The sequence below is a fragment of the Osmia lignaria genome, chromosome 6 (genome assembly GCF_051020975.1).
Source record: "Osmia lignaria lignaria isolate PbOS001 chromosome 6, iyOsmLign1, whole genome shotgun sequence".
NCBI lineage: Eukaryota > Metazoa > Arthropoda > Insecta > Hymenoptera > Megachilidae > Osmia > Osmia lignaria.
The window spans coordinates 2,753,158-2,781,002 of record NC_135037.1 but is presented as its reverse complement, the minus strand read 5'-3'; the positions used below and the strand labels follow the sequence as shown (position 1 = coordinate 2,781,002).

General features: G+C 35.9%; 4 protein-coding genes across 16 annotated transcripts; all 4 read right to left on the bottom strand.

The window, feature by feature from the left end:
- Positions 1–744: 744 nt before the first annotated feature.
- Positions 745–24,397, bottom strand: LOC117601738 (uncharacterized). Of its 11 annotated transcripts, none has more exons than XM_034318884.2 (28): positions 24,039–24,397; positions 21,589–21,690; positions 21,376–21,508; positions 21,150–21,313; positions 20,442–20,597; positions 20,236–20,364; positions 19,963–20,160; positions 19,315–19,611; positions 18,830–19,027; positions 18,438–18,584; positions 17,325–17,474; positions 17,100–17,240; positions 16,870–17,025; positions 16,320–16,616; positions 16,055–16,238; positions 15,795–15,914; positions 15,638–15,722; positions 15,495–15,512; positions 14,991–15,215; positions 14,764–14,909; positions 14,467–14,675; positions 13,755–13,959; positions 13,426–13,615; positions 13,204–13,342; positions 12,696–12,975; positions 12,465–12,614; positions 1,208–9,833; positions 745–867 (listed from the first exon to the last, which is right to left on the bottom strand). In XM_034318884.2, exons 1-27 carry the CDS (start codon positions 24,078–24,080, stop codon positions 1,222–1,224), a joined length of 12,873 nt encoding a protein of 4,290 aa, XP_034174775.2. In that variant the 5' UTR covers positions 24,081–24,397; the 3' UTR covers positions 745–867; positions 1,208–1,221. The 11 variants fall into 11 exon arrangements, with proteins under 11 accessions (XP_034174775.2, XP_034174776.2, XP_034174777.2 ...); XM_034318885.2 differs by having other exon boundaries at positions 745–863; XM_034318886.2 differs by having other exon boundaries at positions 15,638–15,713.
- On the bottom strand, positions 9,850–11,634 carry LOC117601743 (uncharacterized). The gene has a single exon (XM_034318906.2). The coding sequence runs from the start codon at positions 11,632–11,634 to the stop codon at positions 10,624–10,626; it is 1,011 nt and encodes a 336-aa protein (XP_034174797.1). The 3' UTR covers positions 9,850–10,623.
- Positions 24,398–24,489: 92 nt separating the features above from the next.
- Positions 24,490–27,655, bottom strand: LOC117601742 (Jumonji domain containing 5). 3 transcript variants are annotated; one of them, XM_034318905.2, is made up of 8 exons: positions 27,497–27,655; positions 26,447–26,589; positions 26,153–26,297; positions 25,921–26,089; positions 25,650–25,817; positions 25,299–25,516; positions 25,061–25,219; positions 24,490–24,887 (listed from the first exon to the last, which is right to left on the bottom strand). In XM_034318905.2, exons 2-8 carry the CDS (start codon positions 26,584–26,586, stop codon positions 24,630–24,632), a joined length of 1,257 nt encoding a protein of 418 aa, XP_034174796.2. In that variant the 5' UTR covers positions 26,587–26,589; positions 27,497–27,655; the 3' UTR covers positions 24,490–24,629. The 3 variants fall into 3 exon arrangements, with proteins under 3 accessions (XP_034174796.2, XP_034174793.2, XP_034174795.2); XM_034318902.2 differs by having other exon boundaries at positions 27,503–27,655; XM_034318904.2 differs by having other exon boundaries at positions 27,525–27,655.
- Positions 26,653–27,711, bottom strand: Alg14 (ALG14, UDP-N-acetylglucosaminyltransferase subunit). The gene is made up of 2 exons (XM_076688593.1): positions 27,699–27,711; positions 26,653–27,302 (listed from the first exon to the last, which is right to left on the bottom strand). Exons 1-2 carry the CDS (start codon positions 27,709–27,711, stop codon positions 26,653–26,655), a joined length of 663 nt encoding a protein of 220 aa, XP_076544708.1.
- Between the last annotated feature and the right edge of the window lie 134 nt (positions 27,712–27,845).

Below are 27,845 nucleotides of genomic sequence, written 5' to 3'. Positions count from 1 at the left end.
ATGTAATTGATCGTTAGCAAAAATGATGAAAGCAACCACTTATGTCGATTAAAGTTTTCGCATATAAAATGTCTACAACATTTGCGCATATGCGTTTATATAATATAGTTAGAGAATGTATTCTTTCCGTTACTTTCTTCCTAATATTTTAAACATTACAGTTTTGTATATAAAATTTCCTATTTAGTTAATAGATATTTGTTCTTTCGTGAACACTCGCAATTAAGATTAACAAGTATCAGAACTCGTAAACGTTCCTCAAAATTATCTGCGTAATGTAAAGTGTTCGGAATGATCAACACGTTTAAAAAAAAGACGTAGTCAAAAAGACACTTTACAATTGAAAAATTTACAAAACATGACATTATACAATAGTATTATATAATATATGTAGGACGTATAAACATTTGAAGTACAATTTTACAATGATAAATTAATTGTTTTAAACAACCATGAACATTCAAGCAAGATATTCGCGATTACTTGATTAAATAAAAATTCAGAGCAACGGCAAATATTTAATATGATAAACTTACGATTAATGCGAAATAATTAAGCGTAATTCACGTTACTATCTAATGCGTTATTTCGGTAACAATGGTATATTTCGTAAACCATAACTGTTTCACTTAAGCGTAACAAAAAATAAATATTATTGGAGAAAGAAACAAAGATAAACGCGTGAATACCTTGTACATGCACAACGCCTAAGTACCTACTTCTTTGGTACGTCATTTGGTTTGCTTTTTCTTTTTAATTACGTTTTGTTGTACACGCGTAAAGCATCCGCCTTACCCGGTGCCGACGATACTTCGTTGTGGCTTTAGAAACCAATGTCGTAACAAATTCACCTTGGTAGTTTTCTATCTGAAATAAAACATATTCAAGGAGAGAGGGTACTTTGAAAGTTTCCTTCGTTAAACGATACTTCAAAGTACTTAATCGGCTTTTTCGGCTGATATTCGTAATGGTATCCGAATTAATTAACCCGTTCCGTGCCTCGTGGGATTCGGTGGTTTGTAATATTTAATTTTGAAGTAGAATTTTTGTGTAATCAAGTAATAAGATTTTAATAAAGAAATTTTGGTTCTAACTTATTTGAATACTAGTAAAAAGGTTCAAATTTCAGTCGTGGTACGGAACGCGTCAAAAAATATGTATCTCATCGAGTTAGCGTGGAGTTCCGTGTTCAAAATCCGACACATACCTACTAAAGTATTCCTACGTATCGGTGCTGGACGTTGTCCTCTTCTTGTTGCTTCTGGCGTCGGTTTCCGTTCTCTCGGACCTTTGCTCCAAAGAATTGTCCGACACGATATCGTCCGGACGATCGTCTTCGTTACTTCTTCCATGAGCTTCAGCCTCTGGTTGATCGAGCAAAGGCATGTCCAACGAGTCCGAGGAAATACGTCTAACGCTGCTAGGCTGACCAACCATGTCCGATTGGGTCTCCTTCGCATCGCGTACATTATTCAAGGAATCAGAACTCAACGAAGGATAATCCAGAGTAGTTTTCATCTCTAAAGAATCTGAGCTTCGACAAAGCGGATGATGTTTCTTATCCGTATTATCCTCCAATTCCAGAGAATCGGTACTCGTTTCCATAATGTTGGTGTCCTTCTGAAGCGGCACAGTTTCAGGTGTTTCCTGCTTCGGAGCAACCTGCGCAGCTGCTTGAGTCTCCGTCTTCTCCACGTCCATAATTTCAATCTGCGAAATGTCTTCCGTGGTGTCGTCCTGGCGATCGAATTTCTCCACGTTCGATTGAGCTATGCGTATAATCTCGTCGATCTCCTTGATCCTCTTCTCGTAATCGTCCGACCCCGAGGCGCTCGCGTTGAACGAACCCGCCGCGCTGGTGTCCACCCTCGTCCGCACCAGACTCTCCAGCTTGTATTTGTTCTCGGGACTCTCGTGCTCCAATAGGTCCTCCTCTTCCCTGGCACGCATTTCGATCAGATGTGCTTCTCTACAAGCTTTCTCCAGCCCTTCGAAATCCTTCAGCGAAGACAAGGAAATGTCGTCACCGTGGCCGGATTTGCTAGCTGTGTATCTCCTAGGAAGACTGCCGTTGTTCACGGAATCATGGGAACCGCACTGGAACTTTTTCGCATTCTCAGCTGCCACTGTGCTCTCCAGGTGCTCGAACTCCTGCAACGAACTCAAGGACACGTTGTCGTGGTCGGTTGGCCTAGTGAAGTACTTTTTGCCGGCCAGGACGTCGTAGTCCGGAGTGCTTCCCAAGCTGCCCCGCATGCTACCCACACTTCCTATGGATTCCTTGTGGCTACCCAAACTGCCGAACCTACTGCTACCAGCCTCGAAGTCGGTGATCTCTTCTTCCTTGATGTCCTCCAGGGGACCTCTGTCGTATTCGATGTCGTACGCCCGGGTGTCTGCGTGGAACTGCATCTCTATCCACTTTTTACCACCCTCATATTGCTCTTCATCCGAGTAAGACTGGGAATACTGATCATCGTTGGAAACTTGAGGCGGGCTCTCCTCGGACTCGAAGTCGAAGAGCTCATTGTTCTTCGATACTTTAACCACCGATGCTTGGGGATCTTCTTTTTCCTTGGATATAAGGTTCTCGAGGTCTCGGTCGTAATGTTTACTACTTGTTTGCGGCATAGCGCTGATGCATATGCTCTTACCCTCGGAGTCATACTCCTCGGCCTCTCGACCGACCTCCTCAACTACCACGAAGTCGTCGATGATGTCGGGTTTGTCGATCATCTCGAAGGAATCGCTGTCCGGTGAATGGCGGTCCGACTTCTCTTTCCCTATTACAGTCTCGATGGACGCACCCGAGGTCGAAGAAGTGGACATGCTTGCCTGCTGTATCATGGACGACGGGGTGGCTGTCTGCACGGACATTTCAGGACTCTCGCTTGTTACACCTTCAGCGATGGATCTTTGATTAAAAAACTCGGATTCAGCTTGTGTTTCACTGTCTTTCTCGGTTATCTCCATCTCGGAAATTTCACTGGCAACCTTCGTCAGAGATGAAGCTGTCTCTTCCGTAGGGGCCTGGACCGAGATCACTTGAGTACACACGCTTTGTACTCCATCCTCGGACACTCTAGACGTCATTATGTCCACGGACTGAAGGGCACCGGGTGTCGAGGTAGCAGTGGATGTAGCAAAATCTACCCCCTTAGCGTCCTTCTTCTCTGCCTCCAGCTCGGCGTACTCCATCATCTGCAGGAAGATCATCTCGGAGGATCGTTTCATGCGACAAGGTATATTGCCCTCGAGCTTATCCATAGGCTCGTCCATCGGTATGTCGCTACCCGAGGAGTCGGACCTATCCGTATGCTCTTCGTCCAACTCGCCCTTAAGATTCTCCTCCACTTCCTCCTTCTCCACGTCCGCCTCGGAGGGCACCAGAGTCTCCGACAGCTCGCTAGTACTGTCGATGCTGCCCAAATGCCCGGAACTAAAAGAGGCCAAGGACTTCATGGACTCGCGCGAGCTCATGGTCGTGGCGGCTGTGTGATACTCCTGAGATGTCGGCCTCGAAGCCGAGGAATGTTCTATCGACATTGCCGCCGTTTCGTACTCGGAGGCGGTCGCCGAAGGAACACCGCAGGATTGAAAAGCCTCCACGTCGGAGGAACTGGGCCGACTGCCGCTACCGATCTCGTAGTCACATGATTGATAATTGCTACTTTCCCCGGAGCTGGAGCCAAGATCCGCCTCGCTCTCCGAAGTGACTACTCGTTTCGAAGATCTGCCGGGCTTCTGTCGCCTTCTGAGCACCGGCCGCGGCAGGGCCAAAGAAGAACTCTCGTCTTTATTGTCTACGTCCGAACCCGATCTACTGGCGGGCACGGGACTACGATACTCCTCCTCCTCGTCTTTCGGCTCTTCTTGGACGGTTATCGCAGTTTCAGTATCAGACTTTTCGATTTTCACCAGCGTCTCTTCTTTACCGACGCGTACCGGTTCCTCGGTACTACTGGAACCGGATTCTTCTACGTCCGCCTTGCTCTCGACGACATCCTCCGTCCGAGGCACGGCATCGTCGGACATTGTTTTATCGACAGGGGAATAGCGCGTATCTACTGGTTCTACTTCTGGCTCGAATGTTTGCTCGGGATAGGGTGATTTGTATAAAAACGGCAAGTCGTTTGGGATTGATTCCGGTTGTAATTTAAACTGGAACTCCGACGGTGAGTCTTTTATTTGAATCACAGTTTCGCTATTCTCGCTCAACTCCTCTATCAGATCCTGCTTAGCCGCCTCCAGAGATTCCTTCACCTCGTCGATCTCCTTTTTAACTACCTGGTCTAGGACTGTTATAGCGTACCGGGCGCTTAAATCGACGTTACGATCGTCTTTCTTTATTTTAAAGGCACAAGTGTCGGAAGGAACTATAGATCTTCCAGGTTTCTCGTGTTTCTCAGTGCTTTTCTCCACGTGTCTCTTGTAGTCGTCACCAGAAGGCTTCATCTTCGACAGGTAAGCCTCCGTCCATTCTTTCAAAGCATCGCCAACGCGAATAGTTCTTTCAGGTTCTTCTTCTTGGGTCTTTTCAGGCTCCGTTGCCTTTTCTTCAGCTTTTCTCTCGTCCTTGGACGATTTTTCTGATTCGGTTTCAACGTTTTCCCTAGCTTTCATTTTATCCTCAACAGCTGTCCTCTCCTCCTCCTTCATTGGTTCTGAAGGTTTCTCGATATGCAATTCACTGGGAACGGTTAAACTACTACGTCTCTCCCTTCTCTCCGGCTCCACAGTGACCTTTTCGCTAGACTTCTTCTCTTCTTCACTAGATTTCCTCTCCTCTTCGCTAGACTTCTTCTCTCCTTCGCTAAATTTTCTCTCTTTTTCGATAGACTTCTCTCCTTCGCTAAACTTCTTCTCTTCTTCGCTAAACTTTCTCTCTTCTTTGCTAGACTTCTTCTCTTGTTCGCTAGACTTCCTCTCCTCTTCACTAGACTTCTTTTCTTCGCTAGATTTCCTCTCATCTTCGCTAGACTTCTTCTCTCCTTCGCTAAACTTTCTCTCTTCTGCGATAGACTTCTTCTCTTCTTCGCTAGACTTCCTCTCCTCTTCGCTAGGCTTTCTTTCTTCTTCGCTAGATTTCCTCTCCTCTTCGCTAGACTTCTTCTCTCCTTCGCTAAATTTTCTCTCTTCTGCGATAGACTTCTTCTCTTCTTCGCTAGACTTCCTCTTCTCTTCGCTAGGCTTTCTTTCTTCTTCGCTAGATTTCCTCTCCTCTTCGCTAGACTTCTTCTCTCCTTCGCTAAATTTTCTCTCTTCTGCGATAGACTTCTTCTCTTCTTCGCTAGACTTTCTCTCCTCTTCGCTAGACTTTCTCTCCTCTTCGCTAGACTTCCTCTCCTCCTCCATACTCTCCACATACTCTTTGATCGGCGTCTTCGCGTCGTACTCGCGCTGCAGTGTATCCACCAGCTCCTGGCAGCTGACGTCCAGTTTGTTTTCCACCAACTCGTTATCAAAGTCTTGTTCAGTGACGGTGATGACCGTAAATTTATCATTTTTGCTGGCCGCCCGAGCCTCGGACACAGTATCCTTTGTTGGCTCTATCACACTTACGTCCTCGGAGGACTTGGTAGCCGATTCCTGCTCATGGTCGGTGGATCCATCCTGGGACGACAGACGCTCCTTCTTCTTCATCGTCTCGTACGCCTCTAGCTCCTGATCGAATATCTGAGACGGCTCGAGCGTCTCGGATATTTCTATCTTCTCGTCCCCGATCATCCAATCGACAGGCTTGATCTCCAGCCCCCGCACCTTCGGCTTAGGCGAAACCATCGGAGGGCTCTCGATCTCGAAACTGTCCGTCCTCTTCGTACTTACCGGTTCGTAGTCCTTTTGCATAGCCGCAGAGAGAGACAGCTCTTGGACCAAAGAGTAATCTACGTTAGTGTCCTCGGACACGGTGCTGGGACTTATGGTTATGTCCCGTTCTTGGACCAATCTCTCGAACGAATCCATTTCCGCGCTCTCCCTTAGGGACGGTATACCCCGGCTGGTGGTCTGTTCGGAGATTTTCTGTTCGTCCATCTCCAGCGAAGGCACGTCCACCGAGTCTTCCCTGGACCGTACGTCGCCACTCGGCTCCAGGATTTCCAGCACCCTAGCGCCTGAAATTTCAGACACAATTTTATCGTGGGGAAAACTAGCCTCGCTACGGGAATCCCTCGGCAATTCGGATTGCTCTTTCTCGAATTGCAGGCTCGAAGTGGCTTTAGACACGCCCTCCGATTCATTCGTGTCGACGTCGATCGTCTCCTCGAAGTCTATCTGCTCGGATATACTACTGGGACTCATGGTAATGTCTCTGTCCTGTAATTTCACCTGAGACGAGGATAAAGGTAAACTTTCTTTTTCATTCGAAGACGACTCTTCGTCTCTGGTGATGTCCTCGCTTATACTTTCTCTGGTGGAGTCTTTAGAGTGAGACTCTTCCGGTATCGATCTCGAGTCTTCCCTCTCCGTTTTCTTCATTATACTCTCGAATTTGCGTGTCAGATCGTCCGCCAGCTTTTCATCGCTCATTATCTGTTCAATATATCCTTTGTTTAATAATTCCGCTTTCAAATCCGCAGCGGATTTTGCTTCTATCTCGCTTTCGATTGATTGGATCAGAGTTTCCGCTATAGTACGAGCTTCGATCTCTTTAAACTTCCGGCGTTGTTGCTCCTCTAAACTTTCTATCTTCACACTTTTCTGATCATCTTCTTTCGAATCTTCGTCTTTTCGTGCTTTTTCGCTTGGTTCGAATCGAGTAACATCGAAACTCTCTTTGCTCTCTTTATAAGATTCTCCTTGAACGAGTGTCTCTACCTGGCCCAAATCCACGGGAGTCGATCTTTTTTCCGTTTCCGGTTTCAATTTTTCCATTATTGTCTGCGCGTCGCCTTTGTCATCGATCTTTCCCGAAACGTCCTTCTTTATTCTAATAGCCACATCTGCGTCGCTTTCTCTCGATATCGTGCTACCTACCTCGCGAGTAGTAATTCCTTCTTTATCCGATAATTTCTTAATTATTTCCTCGTTCTTCATTTCCACCCTGGACTCGGAAGCGGCCGCGTCTATAATCTCTTTCGTGTCCGTTACGTTCATCGACATCTTTTGAATCGCGGTTTTATCTAACTCCTCGCGTTTGCTCGATTTCTCTTCCAACGTTTCTGTGGGAGATTCTTTTTTTAATTGCGATTCAGAGGATTTCTTTTTCTCCACTCGTTCCTTTTCCTCCAAAGTGATAACCCTGTCAGTGCCGCTGAAGATCTCCGAGGACACCACTTCTTTTTCTTCCAACGTGCTGGAAACTTTGTGATCCACTTTTGATGTGACTACCGCGAATTCGTTCTTTCCAATGTCTTTGTCCTCGAACATTTTAAATGCTTCTCGAGGATCAGTGAAAGTTTTTGCGAAGGTTTGCGTTTCGGTTTTTGTTGTCAAATGCTCCTCCAATTTTGACGTCACCTCCTCGCTCGACTTCTTTTCCGTTATTGTGATCGTCTCGCTCTCCTTTTTAACGTGCGCCTCCTTTTTCCCTGCCTTTTCCGACGTCAACTTTACGTCTGTGATGCGTTTCGGAATTCGAGACTCGAATTCTTTCTTTTTACTCGGAGAAACGACATCTTCTTTCTCGCCGTTTGAATCTTTGTCGCTCGGTGATCTGCTCAGAGATTTCGGCTCCGTTGGAGATTTCTGCTTTTCTTTTTGAACCTTGTCTTTGTCCATCTTTGCCATTGAAATTGGAATACGAGACTCAAATTCCTTCTTTGTGTGTTTTGGTTCGATCTCTGACAATGGCTTTTCTTCTTCCTTGAGTTGTGAGTCTTCTTTTGTAATCAATTCAGAGACGCAAGGTACTTCTTCTAATTTTTCAATCTTTGCTTCCTGTTCAATTTTTTCCGTTTCTTTTTTAACGCCTATATCCATCTTTTCCTTTCTCTCCAGAAGCTTTTCTAGTTCTTTTTTAACTTCTGCGGATTGTACATCCTGCCATTCTTCAGAAATTGTTTTTATCCTCTCTTCAGGAAGTTGAACCAACCTGCCTCCTTCGCCTTCTATTTGAACTGATTTCGTTACTTTTTCTTCTAACAATGTGCCATCCTGTTGTACCTTATAAATAATAGTGGTTTGTTCGGTTATTACCCTTCTTGCGTTTGTCTTCTCTGTAACGACGTCTGTCGTTTTTATTCCTTCAGGTACTTTGACTTTCATTTCTTCTATTATTTTTATCTGTTTCTGTTTTTCTTCCATAATAGGCTTTTGTGGTTTTTCTTCCTCTTTGATTATCTCTGGCACTCTTTTCTCTTCAATTTCAGCTTCTTTTTGTTTCTTTGACACATCCTCTTGTTGGACAGTTGTTTCTGTCAGAAATTCTTTCTCTTCTTTTTGTTGCTGCTGTTCTTGTTGCACAGTCACCTTTGTAATAGCTTCTTCCACTTTTCTTAAAGTCTCAGTTTCTTTTTCTTTCTCTTTTATACTTTCTACTGCTTCTTTCACAAATGTTTCTTTTTCTTTTTGTTCTGCCACAAATTCTACTTTTCTTGTATCCTCTTCTTTTTCTTCTTTCTCTTTCATACTCTCTTGTTTCTTAATTATCTTTGTAACAGATTCTTTCACTTCTCTGGAATCCTCTTTTTCTTCTTCTTTCTCTTTTATACCTTCTGTTGACTTTGTCACAATTTCTTCTTTTTGCTCTTTCTTTAAACTTTCTTGTTTCTCAGCCACTTTTGTAACAGATTCTTCCACTTTTCTTGAATCCTTTTCTTCTTCTTTTTGTCTGATGCTTTCTTTTCCACTTTCTGCTACTTCTATCACCAGTTCTTCCTTTTGTTTTTGTTCTTTCCTTATATCTTCTTGCTGCTCAGTCATCTTTGTAACAAATTCTTCCATTTTTTTTAAGTCCTCTTTTTCTTTTTTCTCTTTTACACTTTCTTTTATGCTTTCTGTTGTCTCTGTTTGCTTCTCTTCTACAGATTTTCGTTCTTTCTCTACAATTTCTTGCTGTATACTTACAGGTTGTTGTACATCTTTCTCTACTTTCTTCACATCTTTCTTCTCTTGTAAACTCTCAGTATCTTTCTTCAATATTTCAGGTTCATCCACCTTTTCTGTCACAGCTTCATCGGATTCCATGTAACCTCGTTTCTCCCTAATCAATTCTTTTTTGGAAACATCCATTGCAACTTCATCGGTAATTACCTTACTCTCATATTGTTCTTCTTTGGCAACCCATTTCTCCAACTCTCTCTTCACACTCTCCATCTGTACTTGATGGGAGCTGATAATCTCTTTCCTTTCTTCCATCTTTTCAATCTCCTTCAGTTCCATCGTATGTTTCTCGTCTTTGTCCTCTTTTTCTTTATCACTCACCTTAGTCTTTGTCAGTTTCTCTTTGTCAGATTTCAAAGAATCTTGTTGCTGCAATTTAGACGGAAGCTTCGTCGTTTCTTTCTGTATCTGCTCCTCAAAATATTGTGCTTTCTCCGCCACCGAACATTCTGAAATGTCTGGCACGTTCAAGTCTTCCATCGTCTCGGAGCTCTCGACTTGAGGACCAATCTCTGCCATGTCCTCTGTGACACCGCTGTGACCATACTCAGTTTCACTTTCGTTGATGGTCAACTGCGAGGATCTCGACACTTCCGATTCGGATCGTTGGTAACTTTCACGCTTTCTTGATATATCCTCCCAGAACTTCCTCTTCTCGAAATACGTTTGCCTCTCGACACTCGGCGACAAATCCTGCTCTTGGCCGACTACTTTACTGGGATAACTAGCATCTACAGATTCTAGGAAAGAAGCCGCTTTTTGCGCAAGGGATTCGTGGATAGTGACAGCATCTAGAACAACCAAGAATCATGCTCACATTACTTTTTATTCATCGATTACACCTTAGGAGGAAAATACATTTTTCTTTTATATATGTATATGTTATATGTATATAGTATTTATAATTTCAAAGGATATAAGCGATCAAACTTTGGCAAGCGATATGCATTAACACCTTTAAATCATTTTATAATCTTTTCTCTTTTTCAAAATATTAACGAAGTAACGTACGATAAACTCCGATACTGTACATACATATATAATTTTGTCTAAAAATAGATACACTCTCAAAAAATAATACTATTAATCTCTCTAATGTGTAACATGCAATAATGTGTATATGTGTGTGTATATATATAGATATATATATCCAATATACAATAAACTCTGAACTCTGTTAGAATTATAATTGTTTTTACTTCTTTTTTTTTAGATATTCTTCGACACTTAAAATTAATATCCCATACGGTTGTGTATGATAAGGTCGAGGACGGCAGTTCTGTCTGCAAGTATAAGTATAGACAAGTAAGTTAATACTAAGCGGTAACAGTAAAACGAAGATTTGTTCATTTTTTAAATCGTTAATACTCGAATTTCTTCGCTCAATTCCTATTTATGGAATATCTATATTCCATATAATGTTAGATAATTTAAATGACATTGTTATATAAATATAGTAAGATATAATACCCAATATCCAGTATGTGCTTGGACAAGCAAAAGCTAATAAATATTCTCATACCTAAAGAATTTGTACTTTTGTAAATTTATATCCTTACCGTGTATTTGCTTTAAATTATTTTATTCGTTTGGATCAACGTCTTCGATATCGGTATGACAATCGCTAATTATATCGTCGCTAGTATCTTTTACGTATAACAAGGTATCCATTTTATTAATATTTTTCATGAAAACTTGCGATCCCGCGAGAGCTTCTAGATCCTCGAATAATTCTTTCTGACTACAACAAGCTTCTTGTACGTCCTCGTCGTCAGATACTTCCATATCTTCTTCGTCGGTGTTGGACAGAACAACTATGTCTGGCATAGCGCAACACGACTCGCTTCGAGAAATATCTTCTTTATACATTTTATTTCGAACTTCCACGGAAAATGGCCCGTCGCCTTCTTTAGTCGTTATCGTTTCTCCGCTGTACTCGCAAAATATATCTGATCTAGGTTTCACGTAAATCGGAGAGTTTATTTCCTCCTCATCTTCGACGTCTTCGAAGTCCGTTTCACCTTGACAAGGACTTTCAGGAACCTTTAAAACATTTTGACTTTCTTTTTGCTCGCTCTCCGGGTCACTCGGATAAATTTCGTCGACGTCGGTTAAGTTATCGACAAAACTGTTTCGCCTAGACTCTTCTTTACAATCGGCCGATAAATAATTTCCCTGTTCCTCTTGTTCCTCCTTACCATCCGCGTTATCTAACGTTACAGATATCGTAGGTCTTTGTGGATCTTCTACCGTACAATTTAACGATCTACCTTGGTAATTAATCGTCGTCAATTCTCCCTCGGAATCGGTATCGGAAAAGTGCAACGACGAGTTGTGAATCATCGCGTTCAGTTTCCTACGGGTCGATCTCAATTTACGCTTCACTTTCGTCTTCGAGGGGCTTAAATGTTCATCTTGATTCAACGACAATGTTCTTCTCTTTTCTAAATGCTCCACCGGTTCTTCCTCCTTGCCACTTCTTTCTGAATGATCTACAGAATTATCTAAAGGTGGTTCGTTTCCTTCTTCCGTTTTCGATTCCAACGTGCACTCTTCCGTATGTTCTTCTTGCTTGTCACTCGACTCTTCCATGACGAGAAGCGTTTTAGGAACAGTCCTTCCTTTCTTTAAGATTTATCGTGTCGATCTTAAGCGTAAATTACTAAAGAACTTAAAAAAACCTGAAACTGAAAATAGTAGAGAAAAATGGAAATTAACGTTTAAACAACGAAAGAGAAAAAGACATATGTAATAAATGAAATAAAAAATAAAAGAACAAGGATCGGTAACACGATTGAAATTAAATAAACTCACGTTTATGAAATCATTGTAAGATGAACTCAAAAGAAGATAGCTTTTGAAAGCAGCATTTCTAACGGCGGTTCAGATCAGACTACAGAAAGCCGTCGCCGTTACTTCCAACCTTTGTTGATACTATTATACGTAATCGAATTAAAGAAGTCTTACTGAACACTCGGCCATAAGCGGATTAACTTTTTTTTTTCTTTTAGACGAAAACAGAGTCACAATGGAGTTACACTATGTGTCAAGTATGTATAAAATGAAACTATCTCGGAGATCACTTTTCTTATTCCTTTTCTTTTTTTTTTTTTTTCAAATAAATATCGAAGAGTTATAAACTGCAGTTATTTCCTTATTTAATTCGTCCATTCTATTGCAGCATCATACGATTAAGTTTACTAAAATAACAAGTATTTAACCACTTAATACCTACACGTTCATACCTTTCTTGCACCTTGCATTGCAGTTTCAGTTAAATACAGTAACTATTCAAATGTCTATTCGAAGCTTGTATTCTACAGAAATGTCTATAAAAATTGATTTAATCGAATCTTCATTTCGCTACTTTAAATTCATTATTTATTTAATAGGTAATGATAAATGGTAATTAATGCCCATACCTGTTCGTTCTTTTTCCAAGGTGTCGGTAATAAATTTCTTTTCCGAAGGGGAGGTATCCTTCGGCTCGTCGCTTTTCTCTTTCCCTTCCTTCTTGTATTTCGATTCGTAAGAATCCCATTTTTGGCTAATGATGTTTGAATCTTCGTAATCTGTAACAAATAAAAATATATTATAATATACAAATGTGCGTTGTTTGATATCAAATACTGAAACCGTTCAAAAACATTCACCTTTAGATTTTTGCTGAATTTCAAGTTTAGTTGTAATCTCTGGAAGAACAATGTTTAAGACGCAAATTGGTTGCTGAGGTGGTTCTCCTTTAGCAACCTTCGGCTCCTTCATGAACAGCATCCTCGCTACGGGGTCTGATAACGGGTCCTTTACTTTCACGTGGAAAGATAAACGATTCTGACGGAAGGCTTTGAACGTGAACTTTAATTGTACGCCTGATTTTGTTACGGGTATCAAATTTCCACTAAATTCAATGTAAAGATCCTTCCCATCGAGTACCTGTAAAGAATACATTTCTTGTATATTGCAAAAATTTTAATTGAAACCCAAATTGTAATCAGTACGATTTAACCAGAACCGGATAAAAATTTCTGTCACCCAGGACTATTAAATCTTCGAGGGGCCCCTTTGGTTGATAAACGTCGTTGAAAAATTGAAATTTATTTTGAAGAAAATTAAATAAAATTTAACGATCAAAGTGATAATTATGTAACGGGGAATATTTACTTCAACGTCACGGCTTTTAACAATTTCGACGAATTCCTCTTGCCTCTCCAATGTGTGAATTCCTTCTTTTCCATCGGTCATACACAGTATTCTTAATGTAGCTTCAAGGACGTCCATTCGTTTTGAATAGATCACGAAACTGGATACAAAAAATTAATTTTTTATCCATAGAAAAGTAAATTGATACCATAAAATTGTTATAGCTTTGAAAATATTCCATACTTTGTAATATATGGTACAAATAGTGACTCTTCGTATAATTCTGTAGCCATTTTTGGAACAGCGGTTATATTTTGGCAATCCATCAACCAAAACCGAGCAGAGACAGTTGTTGTAAAGGATACTCTATCGTTCATGAAAGTTAGTGGCGTTGATCCGGTAACATCCTCCCATTGTGATTCACTTGTTCCACCTACATTATTTATAATGTAAATAAATATGGAATGGTTAATAAAAACGAGACAAGTAAGTTAGTCAAAAATAAAAAATAAAAGAAAAATACATTTTGCTGCTGTTATAACAATATTTATGGTAGCAATATTGCGATTTACCTGCAATACTACACAAAAGACGTAACGTCGGTGTTTCACCCCCATATTGATTTATCATTCCTTTATTAGCAGCTTGCGGTACTGGTATCGTCAATGTAATCGGTTTATGGAATTTTCGTCTTCTTGGTTCAATTGTTATCACTGGAGAAACGGCCACGCAATTGCCGAGTAGTTTTGCTGTAAGTTCTGCAGGAATTACATGTGCCTGTACGAAACAAAACATTTACGTTTTTTATTAGTTATAATTATATGGAAATGATTGTATACAGTACCGAATAAAGCAGGATTTCCTAGAAAAAATGGCGATATGGAGGAGCAGAAATTTTCAAAATCCTAATTTTAATGATTTTAATATTAAAAGTAATTTAAAAAAAGAAATAATCTAATTTTTTATTATTAAATATTATCAAATTTAACATATAACTGAAAAGTATGAATAAGAAGGTAAATGTCAATTCAAATTTTCCCGCGTGGAACAAATTTTAGATGATTCAGAGGGTTAAAATAAGGCGAAAATCAAGAATGACGAAATAGCGTTCGTGGCGGTTTTTTAGTTAAAAGATAATAAAAGATTCGAGTGAAAAGCGCCTGAAACCGGCAACCTGCTCAGCACCGACGATTGAGTGTCGTGTCAACAGGGGCGTGTACAGTCATAGCCAATAGCCTCGGTACTGTACACACTATGAAAAATTAATTATTATTATTAACTTGCCTGCAATCCAACTTTAATTTTCTTTGTCAGAGCTCCTGGTGGGAAAACTGCTTGAACGTGATTAGCTACACTGGATATTAAAATTCCACCCTCGGAACCGATGACATGAACTTCTTGTTTTATTCTTGTCACAATAGCAAAATATTGAGGGAAATCCGAAGTTATTATACGAGTAATCCTGCCAGAATGAGAAGCACTCATTTGTGGATCTGTAAAATTCAAATTTTTTAATATTACTTTTAATAAACTAAAGCATCTTCTTGGTAATAAAATTATCATAAAATATTGATTGATTACCGTATGGTGTGTTTAACAATGTATCGTCATTGTCAGCAGAATTGTCATGCTCCTTCCATGTTTCTCCATTCTCGCTTCTAAGAATAATGATCTCCCGTTCCTTGCCTCGAATAGATGCAAAATGTGGTATATCGATTAAAACAGGCCTGCAATTACGTTTATTCGGTTGATTGTTTTTTTAATAAAAATGACAGACATTATGAGAAAACATCTGGAAATATATTCACCCTAGGAATGTTGCACCAATTGGTCCCATCTCTATGATACGAGTTGCCAGCGCCTCCCCCTCCATTAAAGGAGGAGGATTTGTAACTTTACTAGGTTTTATTAATCTACAGGTAACTCGAATCGGCATTGTTGCTTTACGTGGCGGTACAATAATGCGTACGCCACTGTGTCTACATCCCTTCATAGCACCTCCGCGTGCATCCACCAGAAAGCTTACTAAAAATCTACAAATTCAAATTGAACGAGTGTATGCTTTTTTAAATTATAATTAAGTAAACGTATCATTTTAACTATACTTTATGACCATTCACAGAAACTAATAATATTGTCTACAAGTTGTTTTATTATCAAATTTTTAACAACAATGTGTCTTAAATTGAAAATATTCAGTTCTATAATTTGAAACCGATGAGGTAATTTATTTTTGTTTCATTGCAATTGTAATGTGAATAGTTTATCCGTATAGTAAAATTGTTGAAATTACAGTAACAGAATTTACTTACGATCGGAAATGCAATCGGCTAGGAAAAAAAAAATATTTGATTTCGATTAATAAAGGTTTCCGCACAAGAATGGATATTACTAATGTGAATGCATTATCAAGAATTAGTTTATCTATCTAGTATTGTAGAAAATGATTACATACCCCAAATTAATTCCGTCAGTATCAAAGTTTTCTGCTAGGCAATAATTATTGCTTTGTGTAAATTCTTTCTTTTCTTCTTTTGTAACTAATCGAAAATGAGTTTAGAGGATTGCGTAAAGACAATGGTAATGAAAAAAAGGATCAGAAAGTATCTTACCTTGTCTATGTATTGGATCGTCTCGTGTAACGTCAATGGGCAACGAATCATCCCTTAAACTTTTCATTAAATCTGCTGTCAGATACCGATATGGTTGTTCGTTAATTAACGTGTCTGAACCTGTAAACAAACGAGTGAAGTGAATATGTTGCTCCTCAAATTCAAACTTATGTACAAGATATTTCAAAAATAATGCTATAAATGCAATTTAAATGAATTAAACAATTTAATGTTAATATAAAAATTAAGTAATATTATACCTCCTTCGTCATCCGAGTCGGACATAAAACTGGTTTCTTGCAAACTTTCTGGTGCAATAACTTTGTACTTCTCGTCCCAATTTTTATTATCAGGTGTTAACGTATCGTAAGACAATCCTTTCAGTACTTCCGTAACAGATATGTATCCCAATTTTTGAGCTATATTTAAAGCAGTCAAACCATCCTAAAGCAATACAAAATTTATATTTTAACTGTTTTATTAAAAATTCTAATTTTGTACATAAAAAGAATAATAATTGTTCACCTTAGTCTTTGCTTTATGGGAGGCATTCCCTTCTAATAGAGCAGTAACTACATGAGCATGGCCCTGTTGGGCAGCCTGGTGAAGTGGAGTATAGTTCTGATTAGTTCTCACATCAATGTTCGCATTGTGTTTCAAAAGAAATCGGATCATAGAAAGATTTCCAAAATGCGCTGCAATATGTATCGGCCGGTAACCAGTTTCGGTCTCACTTTCCACGTTTGCGCCGTTTTTCACAAGAATTGATGCTACTTTAATAAAATCTTCTTGGGCACACAGATGCAACGCGGATAGACCATTCTAAATAAGGAAGAATTATTTATCTTTAAGATACCAAATTTTTAACAAGCTTTCAATAAAATTTCTTTTGTGATTTATATGTGGATCACTTTCTAATTTAACAAAAAATAAAAGGCTCTGATTTAAATTCTCTTAACTCATGTTTTCCCTATATTGTTATGTACATTTTCCTGAATGAGATATCTTTATAATGTGTATAACTTTACTGCTATTAAATCATTTAACATTTTAACAAAATTCAAAATAAATTTACCTTTGACCTGTGATTTGGATTAGCTCCATGTTCAATTAACAAATTTGTCATATCATAATGTCCTTTCTGTGCACTCAGATGCAGTGGTGTAAATCCAGCCTTAGATTCGGCATTTGCATTTGCTCCATTCTCTAATAAAGTGGAAGCAATGTCCATCTGAAAATATTTAACATAATTAATCATTAAAGTACCTTTCTTGAGCCATTCTTTTCAAATTGTAAGCACTTTACCTGGTTCTTACGAGCAGCAATATGTAAGGGAGTATGTCCATTTTGAGAAGCAACATGGGGAGATGCTCCTTTCTCTAACAAAAGATTTGCAACATTTGGATGATCATAGTGGCATGCCAAATGTAACGGTGTAATATCATTCTGAAATGTTTAATATAATTTTTTCTGTATTACTAGAGATGATGATTAATCAAATAAATAGTTTGCACAATAATTTATACAAACCTTTCCTTGGGCATCTAATTTGCTATCTCTTTGTAAAAGTATCTTTGCAACGCTCATATTGCCGTATTTAGCTGCGATATGTAAAGGGGTAAAACCATTTTTAGTAGTCGCCTTAAGAGAGGCATTATTATCCACTAGAATAGTTGCAACCTGTGTGTCAAAAAATTCAACATAAATAAAGATACAATCGAAACTCCTAAAATTACAAAATTTTATCTTTTCATATAAAATACATTCTTTCTGTTCGGGTGTTATCGGTATAGCGGCTACAATTATAACTCATAAATAAAAATATAAAACACATTTTACAATGATACTGCAATACCCGAACGCAACAATGTATTAATAAAAACAAGTTCCAAATAAAAAATAATTGTCTTACCTTTTACTAAATACATACCGATATTAAAAACAATTGATTTATAGAAAACATTTGAAATATACATAATGCAAGCACAGTACAAAGCTACAAATAATGCAAGTAACAGTACGCTGTAAAATAAAATTCACAGAATAAATATTCATAAAAATAATAACATAGTGATTAGGGGATCGGGTTTTTTAAAACTACTCTATAACGGGAATAATCGTTATACACATGCTCTATTTTTAAAATCAGTAGTGTTCAAGGTTTTCGGCTTTAAACGAAAATTATCGTAGATTTATAATAATTTTCATATTTCGGTACCGAAAACTTCGAACAGAACCGTGACAAATCCAAGCCGTTGAAATCTACAAGGTGTGCTCTTCTTTGCTGTGTAGAACATACATTACATTTAAAAAGTATCAACATAAATCAGAAAACCATGGAGTATACGTAACAGAATGTTGAAAAAAAGTTTACATAGAAAATAATCGATGTGATAAAAAATTTTATTAAAATAAGTTACACGTAAATAACTTAACGTAAAATATGAGTATAAAACAAAAGTTTTATTAACAACAGATGAAATGAAATGTAGGTGGTGATAAAGGGAAATATATGTAACAACGAAAAATAACGAATCTATAGCGTTTCTATATAAGATATTCACGATAATTTGCCCAAAATAAATGTAATCTACTTTGTGTGCTGATATAATCCGCAATCTTTGCAATTTCTTTGTACATTACCTCCTCCTGACCTTCCTTAGCCGCAATGTGCAACGCGGTGTACATATCTTTAGTTGTGGTATCGACGGCTGCACCGTGTTGCAAAAGTAGCATAACAATATCGATGTTTCCTAATCGTGATGCTATATGAAGAGGCGTTTGTTGCTCCTAAAACAATTAATACTATTGCGTTACACGGGCTATACGGTACAAATTGGTGAAATAATAAATACATATGTATTTAGTATCATTTCCATTTAACAATGAAAACAGAAGCAACGATATATCAACGTCATTCGTGTATACCGCGGTTTCATGAATAAAAAAAAAAAAATAAGCACAATTAAAATATTGAAATAAATCGTTAGCGTCAAGAAGGATTCATTATTTTTCAAGCATGATAATTTATTTACCCTTGCACGAGCATCAACTTTTGCTCCGTTTCGTAATAAAATTCGAATAATATCTGTTTGATTAGCTCTAGCTGCCAAATGCAGAGGTGTTTCGCCCCTGACTGTTGTCACATCAGGATTGGCTTCGTGTTGCAATAGAAATATCACGATGTTCATACATCCCATAAAACTAGCAACATGTAACGGAGTCAGTCCAGACTGCAAAACATAACAGCTTTTTGATAACCAACAAAGAAAAGAAAATGCTTAAACCGTAAATCCCGTAGTTCGCGTTTTGTACGTGTTTTCCAAGATAATAATAAATTTCATTCTATACATTTTTTCATGACAAAAGAAAAAAAGAAAGGAATTATTTTAAACGGTAGTTCATAATAGCTGAACCTGTTTGATCTAAAATCAAATAAAAATATAAAACAAACTTATGCATTTTGCACATAAATAAAATGATGATTAGAATAAATACAAAAGACACCAATTTCACGTACCTCGGTGGTAGATTTGATCGATGCTCCATGCTTTAACAAAAGTTCAACAACTTTTATTCGATTCTTTTTGCAAGCAATGTGCAACGGTGTGAAGCCGTTTAAAGCGCGTGCATTCGGGTCGGCTTTTCGATCGAGAAGCAATTTCGCGACCCTAACGTGGCCGCAGTGAGCGGCTACGTGAAGTGACGTTAAGTAATCAACGGTAACTTCGTCTACAGGGGCTCGATGATACAGAAGTACCCGGGCCGCGTCTACATAATCTCCTTGCGATGCCATATGCAGCGGAGCAAGCCCATTCTGAAAAAATTAGAATTATTTTATAACTATTACTATCAATGGTAGGAGCGTTAAATAGAGAATTAAAGACTACAATAAATTAATAAAAAAACTAAGGTATTTGTAAGTTACATTAATAAAGAAAAAGAAGTAAAATCTCTTACTCTTATTTTTTTTATTACTATGCATGTATATTTAAATGAAATATTTCGTTTATTAAAAAGAGGGAGGGGTAATTAAATTCTATATCTACAAAAAAATTAATATGACGCCCCTGATTAATAAAAATAAGTAACGTTAATACGATATACATATACACCTAGCACCTAAGTCAACTGCTAGAATGAATATTAAAAGACATTGCTTACGTACTTTTGTTCGTGCACTTATAGGCGCAGAGTGTTCAAGAAGCGTGGTAATTACTTGTTCGTGGCCAGATCTTGCCGCGCAATGAAGAGGTGTCAAACCGTCCTTAGTTTTCGCATCGATTTGAGCTGAATTCTCTAATAATACTTTAACCATATTGTTTTTACCCCATTTTGCCGCTACGTGTAACGGGCTTATATTATGCTGGCAACAGAAACGATCAATGATAATATATATTCATTTATTCAACCCTTTAATCGATATTAAATTCGTCGATACCTTTGCTAAATAATTTACATCGGCGCCACGTTTTATTAATAAACGCGCTATTTCTTCGTTTCCATAATGAGCGGCGATGTGTAAAGGCGTGAAACCACTCTTCGAAGTTACATCGGGTTTGTGATCGTTCTGAACGAAGCGAATCGGTTGTTTAATAAAATGACCGGGCTAATAAAAATAAATTAATTCTTTTAATCGTTATTCACCTGTAAGAGGAGATCAGCGGCTTTACAGTCATCCTTCTTAGCCGCGATATGAAGCGCTGGTAGTCGAACTTTTCCTTTAGAATCATTCTCTAAAAGAACGCTGACTACTTTATCGTGTCCTTGTTGCATCGCCACAGCAAGCGGTGTAAATCCATCCTAAAATATTAATTTTTTCATTTCTGTTTTATGCGAACTATGACAAATTTGATCATTTTAATTAACACTAGATTGCCGGAGCGAATCAATTTGACTTATTTACAATTTTATTGCTATATACAGGGTGTTCGACAACAGGTGGGCAAAATTTTAAGGGGTGATTCTAGGGATCATAATAAGACGAAAATCAAGAATAACGAAATAGGATTTGAGGCTTTATTTTCCAGTGATTAACGTTTAAAAATTCTAGTAAAAAGCGCCTGAAACCTGCAACCCGCCCAGCACCGACGACTGAACGTCAGATTAGCAGGGGAAGGTACAGTCATCACCAAGAAGAGAAAGCCGAATGCTGCAGTACCGAGAAACAGAATAGCACGAGATTTTTTAACAGAATTATGAAATGTATATAAATACTATAATAATTCTTTCCCCTCCCCACTCCTTAGTTCCAAAGATCCATATGTGCTATACCTATATTGAAGGATTTATTTGTCCGGCAATCGAAGGTTATATTATATTAGTTAAATAAGTCGATTAATTTGAGACGTTCACCTCTGTTGCGAGACTTTGATTAGCTCCGTTGCTGAGCAATAATTTAACAACTTGATCGTGATTTTCTTGTGCAGCCATGTACAAGGGTGTGAAACCATTTTGTGATTGAATATTTACCGCGGCTCCATATTGAATAAGAATGCTTACTATCTCCGATTGACCAGCTAAAAAAAAAAAACGAAATCTTGTTCTTCTATATTTAGATATATTCGATATAGTTACGCACCCAAAGAAGCTATGTGCAATGCAGTGTTTCCTTTTTTCGTAGCAGCGTCAACTTTAGCACCCCTTTTTAACAGTTCCGTTACTATTTCGACGTGACCATCTTTCGATGCTAAATGCAAAGCATTTAAACCGTTCTAATAAAGAAAATATTACATTAATCGATGTCGATAGGTAAATACGTAATATTAAATATTATTAATAGATTGATACTTACTGAATTAGCTGTGTTAATATCTAAATCGGTATCGAGGAATTCGATCACTTTTTCGAGATTTCCAGATCGAGCAGCGCGAAGAAATGCTGTCGTATCGTCGACCTGAATAAAATACATCAATCAGTAATTAATATGATAATCAAAGAGGATTCTGAAATTATTTATTCGTTACGAATAAATTATCAAATAGAATTAGCCAATTAGAAAAGACATTAATTAAATGTGACCGAATTAACAATTGTAATTAACCCACTAATTTAATGTTCTATTTCAAATTTATTCTACTTTAAATTTATCGTTGATAAAGAGTGTATATAAATAAATGCATTAACATACGAGTATCAGTGTATACTGTGATAATTATAAAAAAATATATGTATTTTAATTCCTATAAAAATTTCGAAATTTCGATATAAATTGTATAATAATTAATTACAGCTTCCTAATTAACAATCTATTCGAAGTGTTATAATTGATGGTGACCATCACCCTATTAATCGCTTTAAATGTTTCCTATTTTATACAGTTTGTTTCGTTTTCTAATGCATGTGCACCTATTACGTATCTTTATCTATATTCAAATTACGTGTTTTATTACTAGAGTCATATAGACAGAAGAAGCAGCTGGTTTATGAACCGTCTGCTTTTAGTATACATACTTATGTATGATTCTGACATACAATCCCCCCTTCCACGACTTCTTTTTACTTTTTCAATGAGTGTCAAATACATCACGAAACTTTTCTCAGATTAACAAAAAGATTAATATAATAGTAAGATATTAATTAAAAATAAAATGTTATGTACTTTGTTAATAAAAACAGCGAAATGATTTCGATACATCGCTTCGTAGTTCACACCCTTCGATTAATAGATAAAGGAGAGAAAAAAATACCGGCAACATTCTGACACTTCTTTTTCCCGTAAAATACGTAGAACCGTACCTGGCTAGCATTATCCATAACCATTGTGCTTATTTAGAGAGTAGGCACTATTTTCCTAATTGCTCACTTGTCCAGCAATTGCCGGACAGAAAGGTGTTTTCCTCGGCACACGTTAAATTACCATTCAGACGCTCCTGAGGTAACGCTAAAGACGTACAGGAATATAGGAGCCGCCCCATATGCCAAACCAGGGCGCAGACTCGAACAGCAACGATTACGGGAAAAACAGGGGTTGCATTGCTGCCTTTCTCAACCCCTTGTTATCTCTATCCTTGTTTTTCCAACCCCATCTTATGCGATATATTGCTCCCATCATTATTGTGCGCACGCGCTTATTAAACCTCACGATACATTCCCTTTCTTTCTTCCAGATACCCCCCTTCTTTCTATCACACATAAATATCATAGTTGCTAGGAAAATTATCATACACCAATTACCGACCGAGCATTTATTACTAAAGAACTAAATCAAACGTAATTTTTTAAGTTTATATTGTTCTGTATCCAGAAGAAACGTGTATGTACATACGTACTAAAACTTAATGGAACTATTATATAAATTAAAAGCTCCTATAGATTAAGTATTTGTACAATTTATGTATTTAATTTATTTATTTACTTAATTGATTCGGTTGAAATATGTTGCAAAGAAAATGAATATGGTTTTACGTTTGTGCTATACACATACGAGTAATGATATTGTATATTCTATGTAAACGCGATCAAATTTTAATTTATACGGCGCATGCGCGAAATTTAAACATATACGACAATATTCGACGAACGATTTATTCTTTTTTTTAAAAACAATGTTTTATGCTATAAGGAAATTCTACTTGATGGGTTAAAGAGAATTGAAAATTCAGTCGATCTTGAATTATTTATTAATGTTACTACATTATATAAAATAATGTTATCACAACACAAAAAAGCTTTGATTTTATACAAAAGAAAATTTATATTTAAACATTTTTATTTTATTGCGATTTTTGCAAACCTAATGTTTCATTATTATCTCCACATTATTTTCCAAAAATATTGTTTCTCTTATTAAAAACATGACTGAAAAATGTTTCTCTTATTAATTGTATAAAATTAATTATTTGTAAAAGCTTTGATTTTTTTAAATTCATTATTATTTATAAATCTTGTTTAATAAATTTACTTAATAATACTAGTTATCCGAATTTTCTAAAAATAATTTTGAACTTCTCAAGCATTGGACTGTCGCCAATATTACAATATAAATATTAACCAGGATAATGTTAGAAATTTAATACTTTTTATAAATAATATAATCTATAAAATTTCATTCAAAAGTAATGCACTGTCACTGTTATTTATCGATGTTATTTCTATGCTATTTATTTTAAAAGTTGAAAATATTTTTTTCAACTGTAAACAGGAAATAAATTTTTTTAATATTCCAACTATACCGCGGTATGTAAGCTTACTCACAAATATGCAACACATTTTTTGATAGATGTTATTTGCACACATTTTTACCTGCAACCTAATGATCGGCGGAAATGTTTCCTCTGTCGTCATTTCTAAATAATAAACTGTGTATTTCGTTTGACAGGCTACGTGTACGTATATTTTCTACGTCCCATACTAAAAACGTAGGTCACAAGATATTTATAGCATTCTGTTTTATTCTCATGAACGCCTTTGTGGTGCATCTACTTCAATGATTTGCATATACATGCAAATATAGCAATAACATATCATCTTACATGAAAAAAAATAATTTATTGACTATCAAATTCCCAAGTATTTTTTAGTAGTTTACGAAAATAAGCGTAAAACAAATTATAAGTTGATTTAACGTTTTACTTCTAGCGTCGAAACGCAACTAGTAACTTTAAATTTATACCGTAAATTAAACAAGATATATGTTATTAAAAATACTAAGGAATTCATTTTTCTACTATCATTTTCTTTTTTATAGTTTTAATCATATTACAATTCCTTTTGTACAATGTTATATTAAATTATATACAATTTATCGAAGTCTTTCTCCCCTTTTTTCTAATTTCACAGTACTTTACTGTTCAGTACTTATTAGTATTTTTAAATATACCTTTAAAAGTATGTTTAATTCCACCAAAAACTGATTGAAAAGCTTGGAGTCAAAGCAGTTACATGGTGCCACCATTTTGGAGGAATATAAAGTACTTCTCCTGGTTTTAAATAACCTATTAAACCCTTAGCTTTACTAAAATTGGGCCATTTTTCCTCGTTTGGATTCAAAGGATCAACTTGGGCAGTGTTGTTAAGCAACTTTGTATCATAGGGGTATAAATTAAATGAATCATCTGGATGATATAAAATGATTCTTTTATACCCAAATACCTAAAATGTATTTAGAAATATAAATGAAATGTTAGCAATATTAACGTCTTTTTAAAATTACAGTTGTTTCTCAATAATATTATACTTCCAACTATAAACTTGGCTATTAATTATTAATATTTAATATGTAAAATGTATACTACTTTATTTAAAACAGGTATTAACTTTCATACTTGACATAGTAGATTATTTTTTGGATCAAAATGCAAGGGTGAAACAGTCCCCATAGGTCCAAACCACGCATTTATATCTGGTGACTCCACAGTATCATCAACATCATCTGTAAAATTGCAATATTCTGGTACCATAAAATCTTCTTTCAATTCGGGTATCTGAAATTAGAGTTTTAAAAATTTAATAAAAATATTATAAATTCAATAAGCAGCACCAAACACGCCAAAACTTATAAACCTGATCAAAAAGCTGATGTTGAGCTAAATAACCAACTTTATCATTTTTTGTTAATATATATTTTTGCAAAAATTCTGAGAAAGTGGAAAGTTGTTGAGTCCAATCTTCATCCGTATAACGTGATCCGATTTCAATAGGTACCATTCGATTGCCGGCTATTTTACTCAAGTAACTCAAGTCTTGCCATCGATCTAAAGCTTTCCAATGATTAATACAACCTACAATTATACAGGGAATACATTTAAAACATCACATTTGTTATTTTGACTTTCTATGTAGAAATACAATAATAAACATACATATACAAGAATATTAAATATATTTTTTGAACATTATTTAATAAAATGTTACCTGTTAATATTGCTGGAACCTTTGGCTTAAACATATCTCTGTAAAATAATTCCATCGAGGGTTCATCATAGTGTTTAATTTCAGTAAATCTTGATAACAATTCACTATCATGTAAATCTCCAGATTTGATATTCAATTTTTCAAAATTCAGTGTTTTAGATGATTCTACTGCAAAAATAACATCAAAATTGTAGTATAAAAATACAATATAATTATAAATCACATAAATTTAGATTATTTACATTTTTTTTTGTTTTTATCTAATACTTACTAGTATGATTTAGTTTTGAAGCAATCTGTGGTAACAAGTCAGAAACATTAGGAAATGGAGCTCCTAACAAAATACCTTTATCAATTTGTTGAACAACATTTTTCAATAGCTTTATCTTTTTTGTGGCTTCTTTGGAATTAATCTCGCATTGAAATTCCAATAATACTGCCTACATAAATAAGTAGTAATCAATGCTTCTTTAAAATTGTCAAATATTAATATGGTTTATTACCTTTAAAATAATGCACAATGAATAACAGTATCGATATTCTATTGGCACAAATTGCCAATAACCTGAATTTAATGTTTCCCATGTTTTGTCCAAACAAGCTTCAACTAAAATTAACGAATTTTCTATCCATTTTGTGGATGGATCTCTTTTACAAAAAACAGATTATTATTAAAACTGTATTTATGAGAAATGTAAGTAAATTTGTATACTACTTTGAATGTTTCTTAATTTTTTTACATAATAAATATTAATATATTAAATAATTAATTCTTTACAAAATACTTTTGTATTTACATTTTATTTTCAATGAAGTTTTTTAACTTGATTGTTATTGTTGATAAATGTACTTTCATTTCAATGGGTAAATAATTCTGTACATTTTCCATTAATAAATCCCATGGAATTAATTTTGCAATGAATGGGCAACTACACATTTTCTAAAAATGTTACAGGGAAATAATTAAAAAAATTAATCAAAATGCGAATTAAAATGATTTTATTCACAAATAAAATGTTCTACCATTATTATCTGGTTTGCATAAATACGGCCATTGTACAATTTGATGATCAACTATACTATACAAAATTTTTCCTGTTAACGATAATGTTTTAACTCTACAAAAACTTTCAATAAATATCATAGTAGTTTGCATGATATAAAATACTTTAAACAGAAATGCTGTGATACATAAAGGAACACAAGTGCCTGGGCCATTACACAGGATTAATTCTGGACGTTCTTTCCATAAAATTGGAACTGATTCCAATATTGCATAAATAGTTGTATAAACAGATGTATAATACGACTGATGAATTTCTCTACTTCTACGAATTTTATATGCTTTATAGTCAACATTATTCTTTTCTAGGCTTTTAATTTTTTCCATGCTCATTATATCTGTATCAGCATATACATATATTCTTGGAGTATAATTTTTAAAATCTAAATATTTAAAAATTCTTATCATTTCAGCAGTGTGTCCACCTGACCCTAATATTATCATTGTTTTAACAGGTTTAATGCAAGCTACTTTTCTCTGTTCTGTTTTATATGTAAAAAGTCTCATAAAACATATTCTTGCAATAATTGCAGAACAAATAAATATAAAAATATAAACAGAATACATTATATATATTTTCTTGATGTAACCTGCAACAATTAAAATATAAATCAAGAAAATTATATTTCAATTATTAATTTATTTTAGTAAGATAAAGCTGCTGGTAAGAAATAGAATAATACTTTTCTGTTAAATAACTAATATGACTTTAACTGTTACAGAATACTAAGCATGGAATTGTATTCGTTAATATTCATCAAATTTTGTTTACAATAAAACTTACACTTACAAGCAGATTTAAATTTCTGTACCTTTTCTTTAGTAATAGATTATAAACAAACTTTTAGTCTTTTAACAATTCTATTTGGTTCTTATTGTTGCGTATTATTGTTTCATATTGTTGCATATGAATATACAACACCATCTATGTTAGAGGGAAATATGATTTATTACGCACATCAAATAATTTATTATAAAATTATTACCATCTGAATTCATGTTTGTCCCTCAAATATAATCTTTGATTTTCTTAATTATTAGTCTTTTAAATATCCAATATTTATTATAAAGTTGTTATTGAATCCAATTTTCTATCTTATGAACGAACATAACACATTTAAATAATAGAAACA

Bases quoted from the DNA above. Each gene is read 5' to 3' on its own strand.
- LOC117601743 (XM_034318906.2), bottom strand. From the start codon at position 11,634: ATGGAAGAGTCGAGTGACAAGCAAGAAGAACATACGGAAGAGTGCACG.
- LOC117601738 (XM_034318884.2), bottom strand. From the start codon at position 24,080: ATGACGACAGAGGAAACATTTCCGCCGATCATTAGGTTGCAG. The intron at 19,028-19,314 runs GTACGTGAAATT...TATGTTTTGCAG, and splicing joins CGATCAAATCTACCACCGAG to TCTGGACTGACTCCGTTACA. The intron at 16,239-16,319 runs GTGAACAATTAT...GTATTGCTTTAG, and splicing joins CCCATAAAGCAAAGACTAAG to GATGGTTTGACTGCTTTAAA.
- LOC117601742 (XM_034318905.2), bottom strand. From the start codon at position 26,586: ATGTGTAGTTGCCCATTCATTGCAAAATTAATTCCATGGGATTTATTA. The intron at 26,090-26,152 runs GTAATAAACCAT...TTATTTATGTAG, and splicing joins CATTGTGCATTATTTTAAAG to GCAGTATTATTGGAATTTCA. The intron at 25,220-25,298 runs GTTTATAAGTTT...CTCTAATTTCAG, and splicing joins AACATCAGCTTTTTGATCAG to ATACCCGAATTGAAAGAAGA.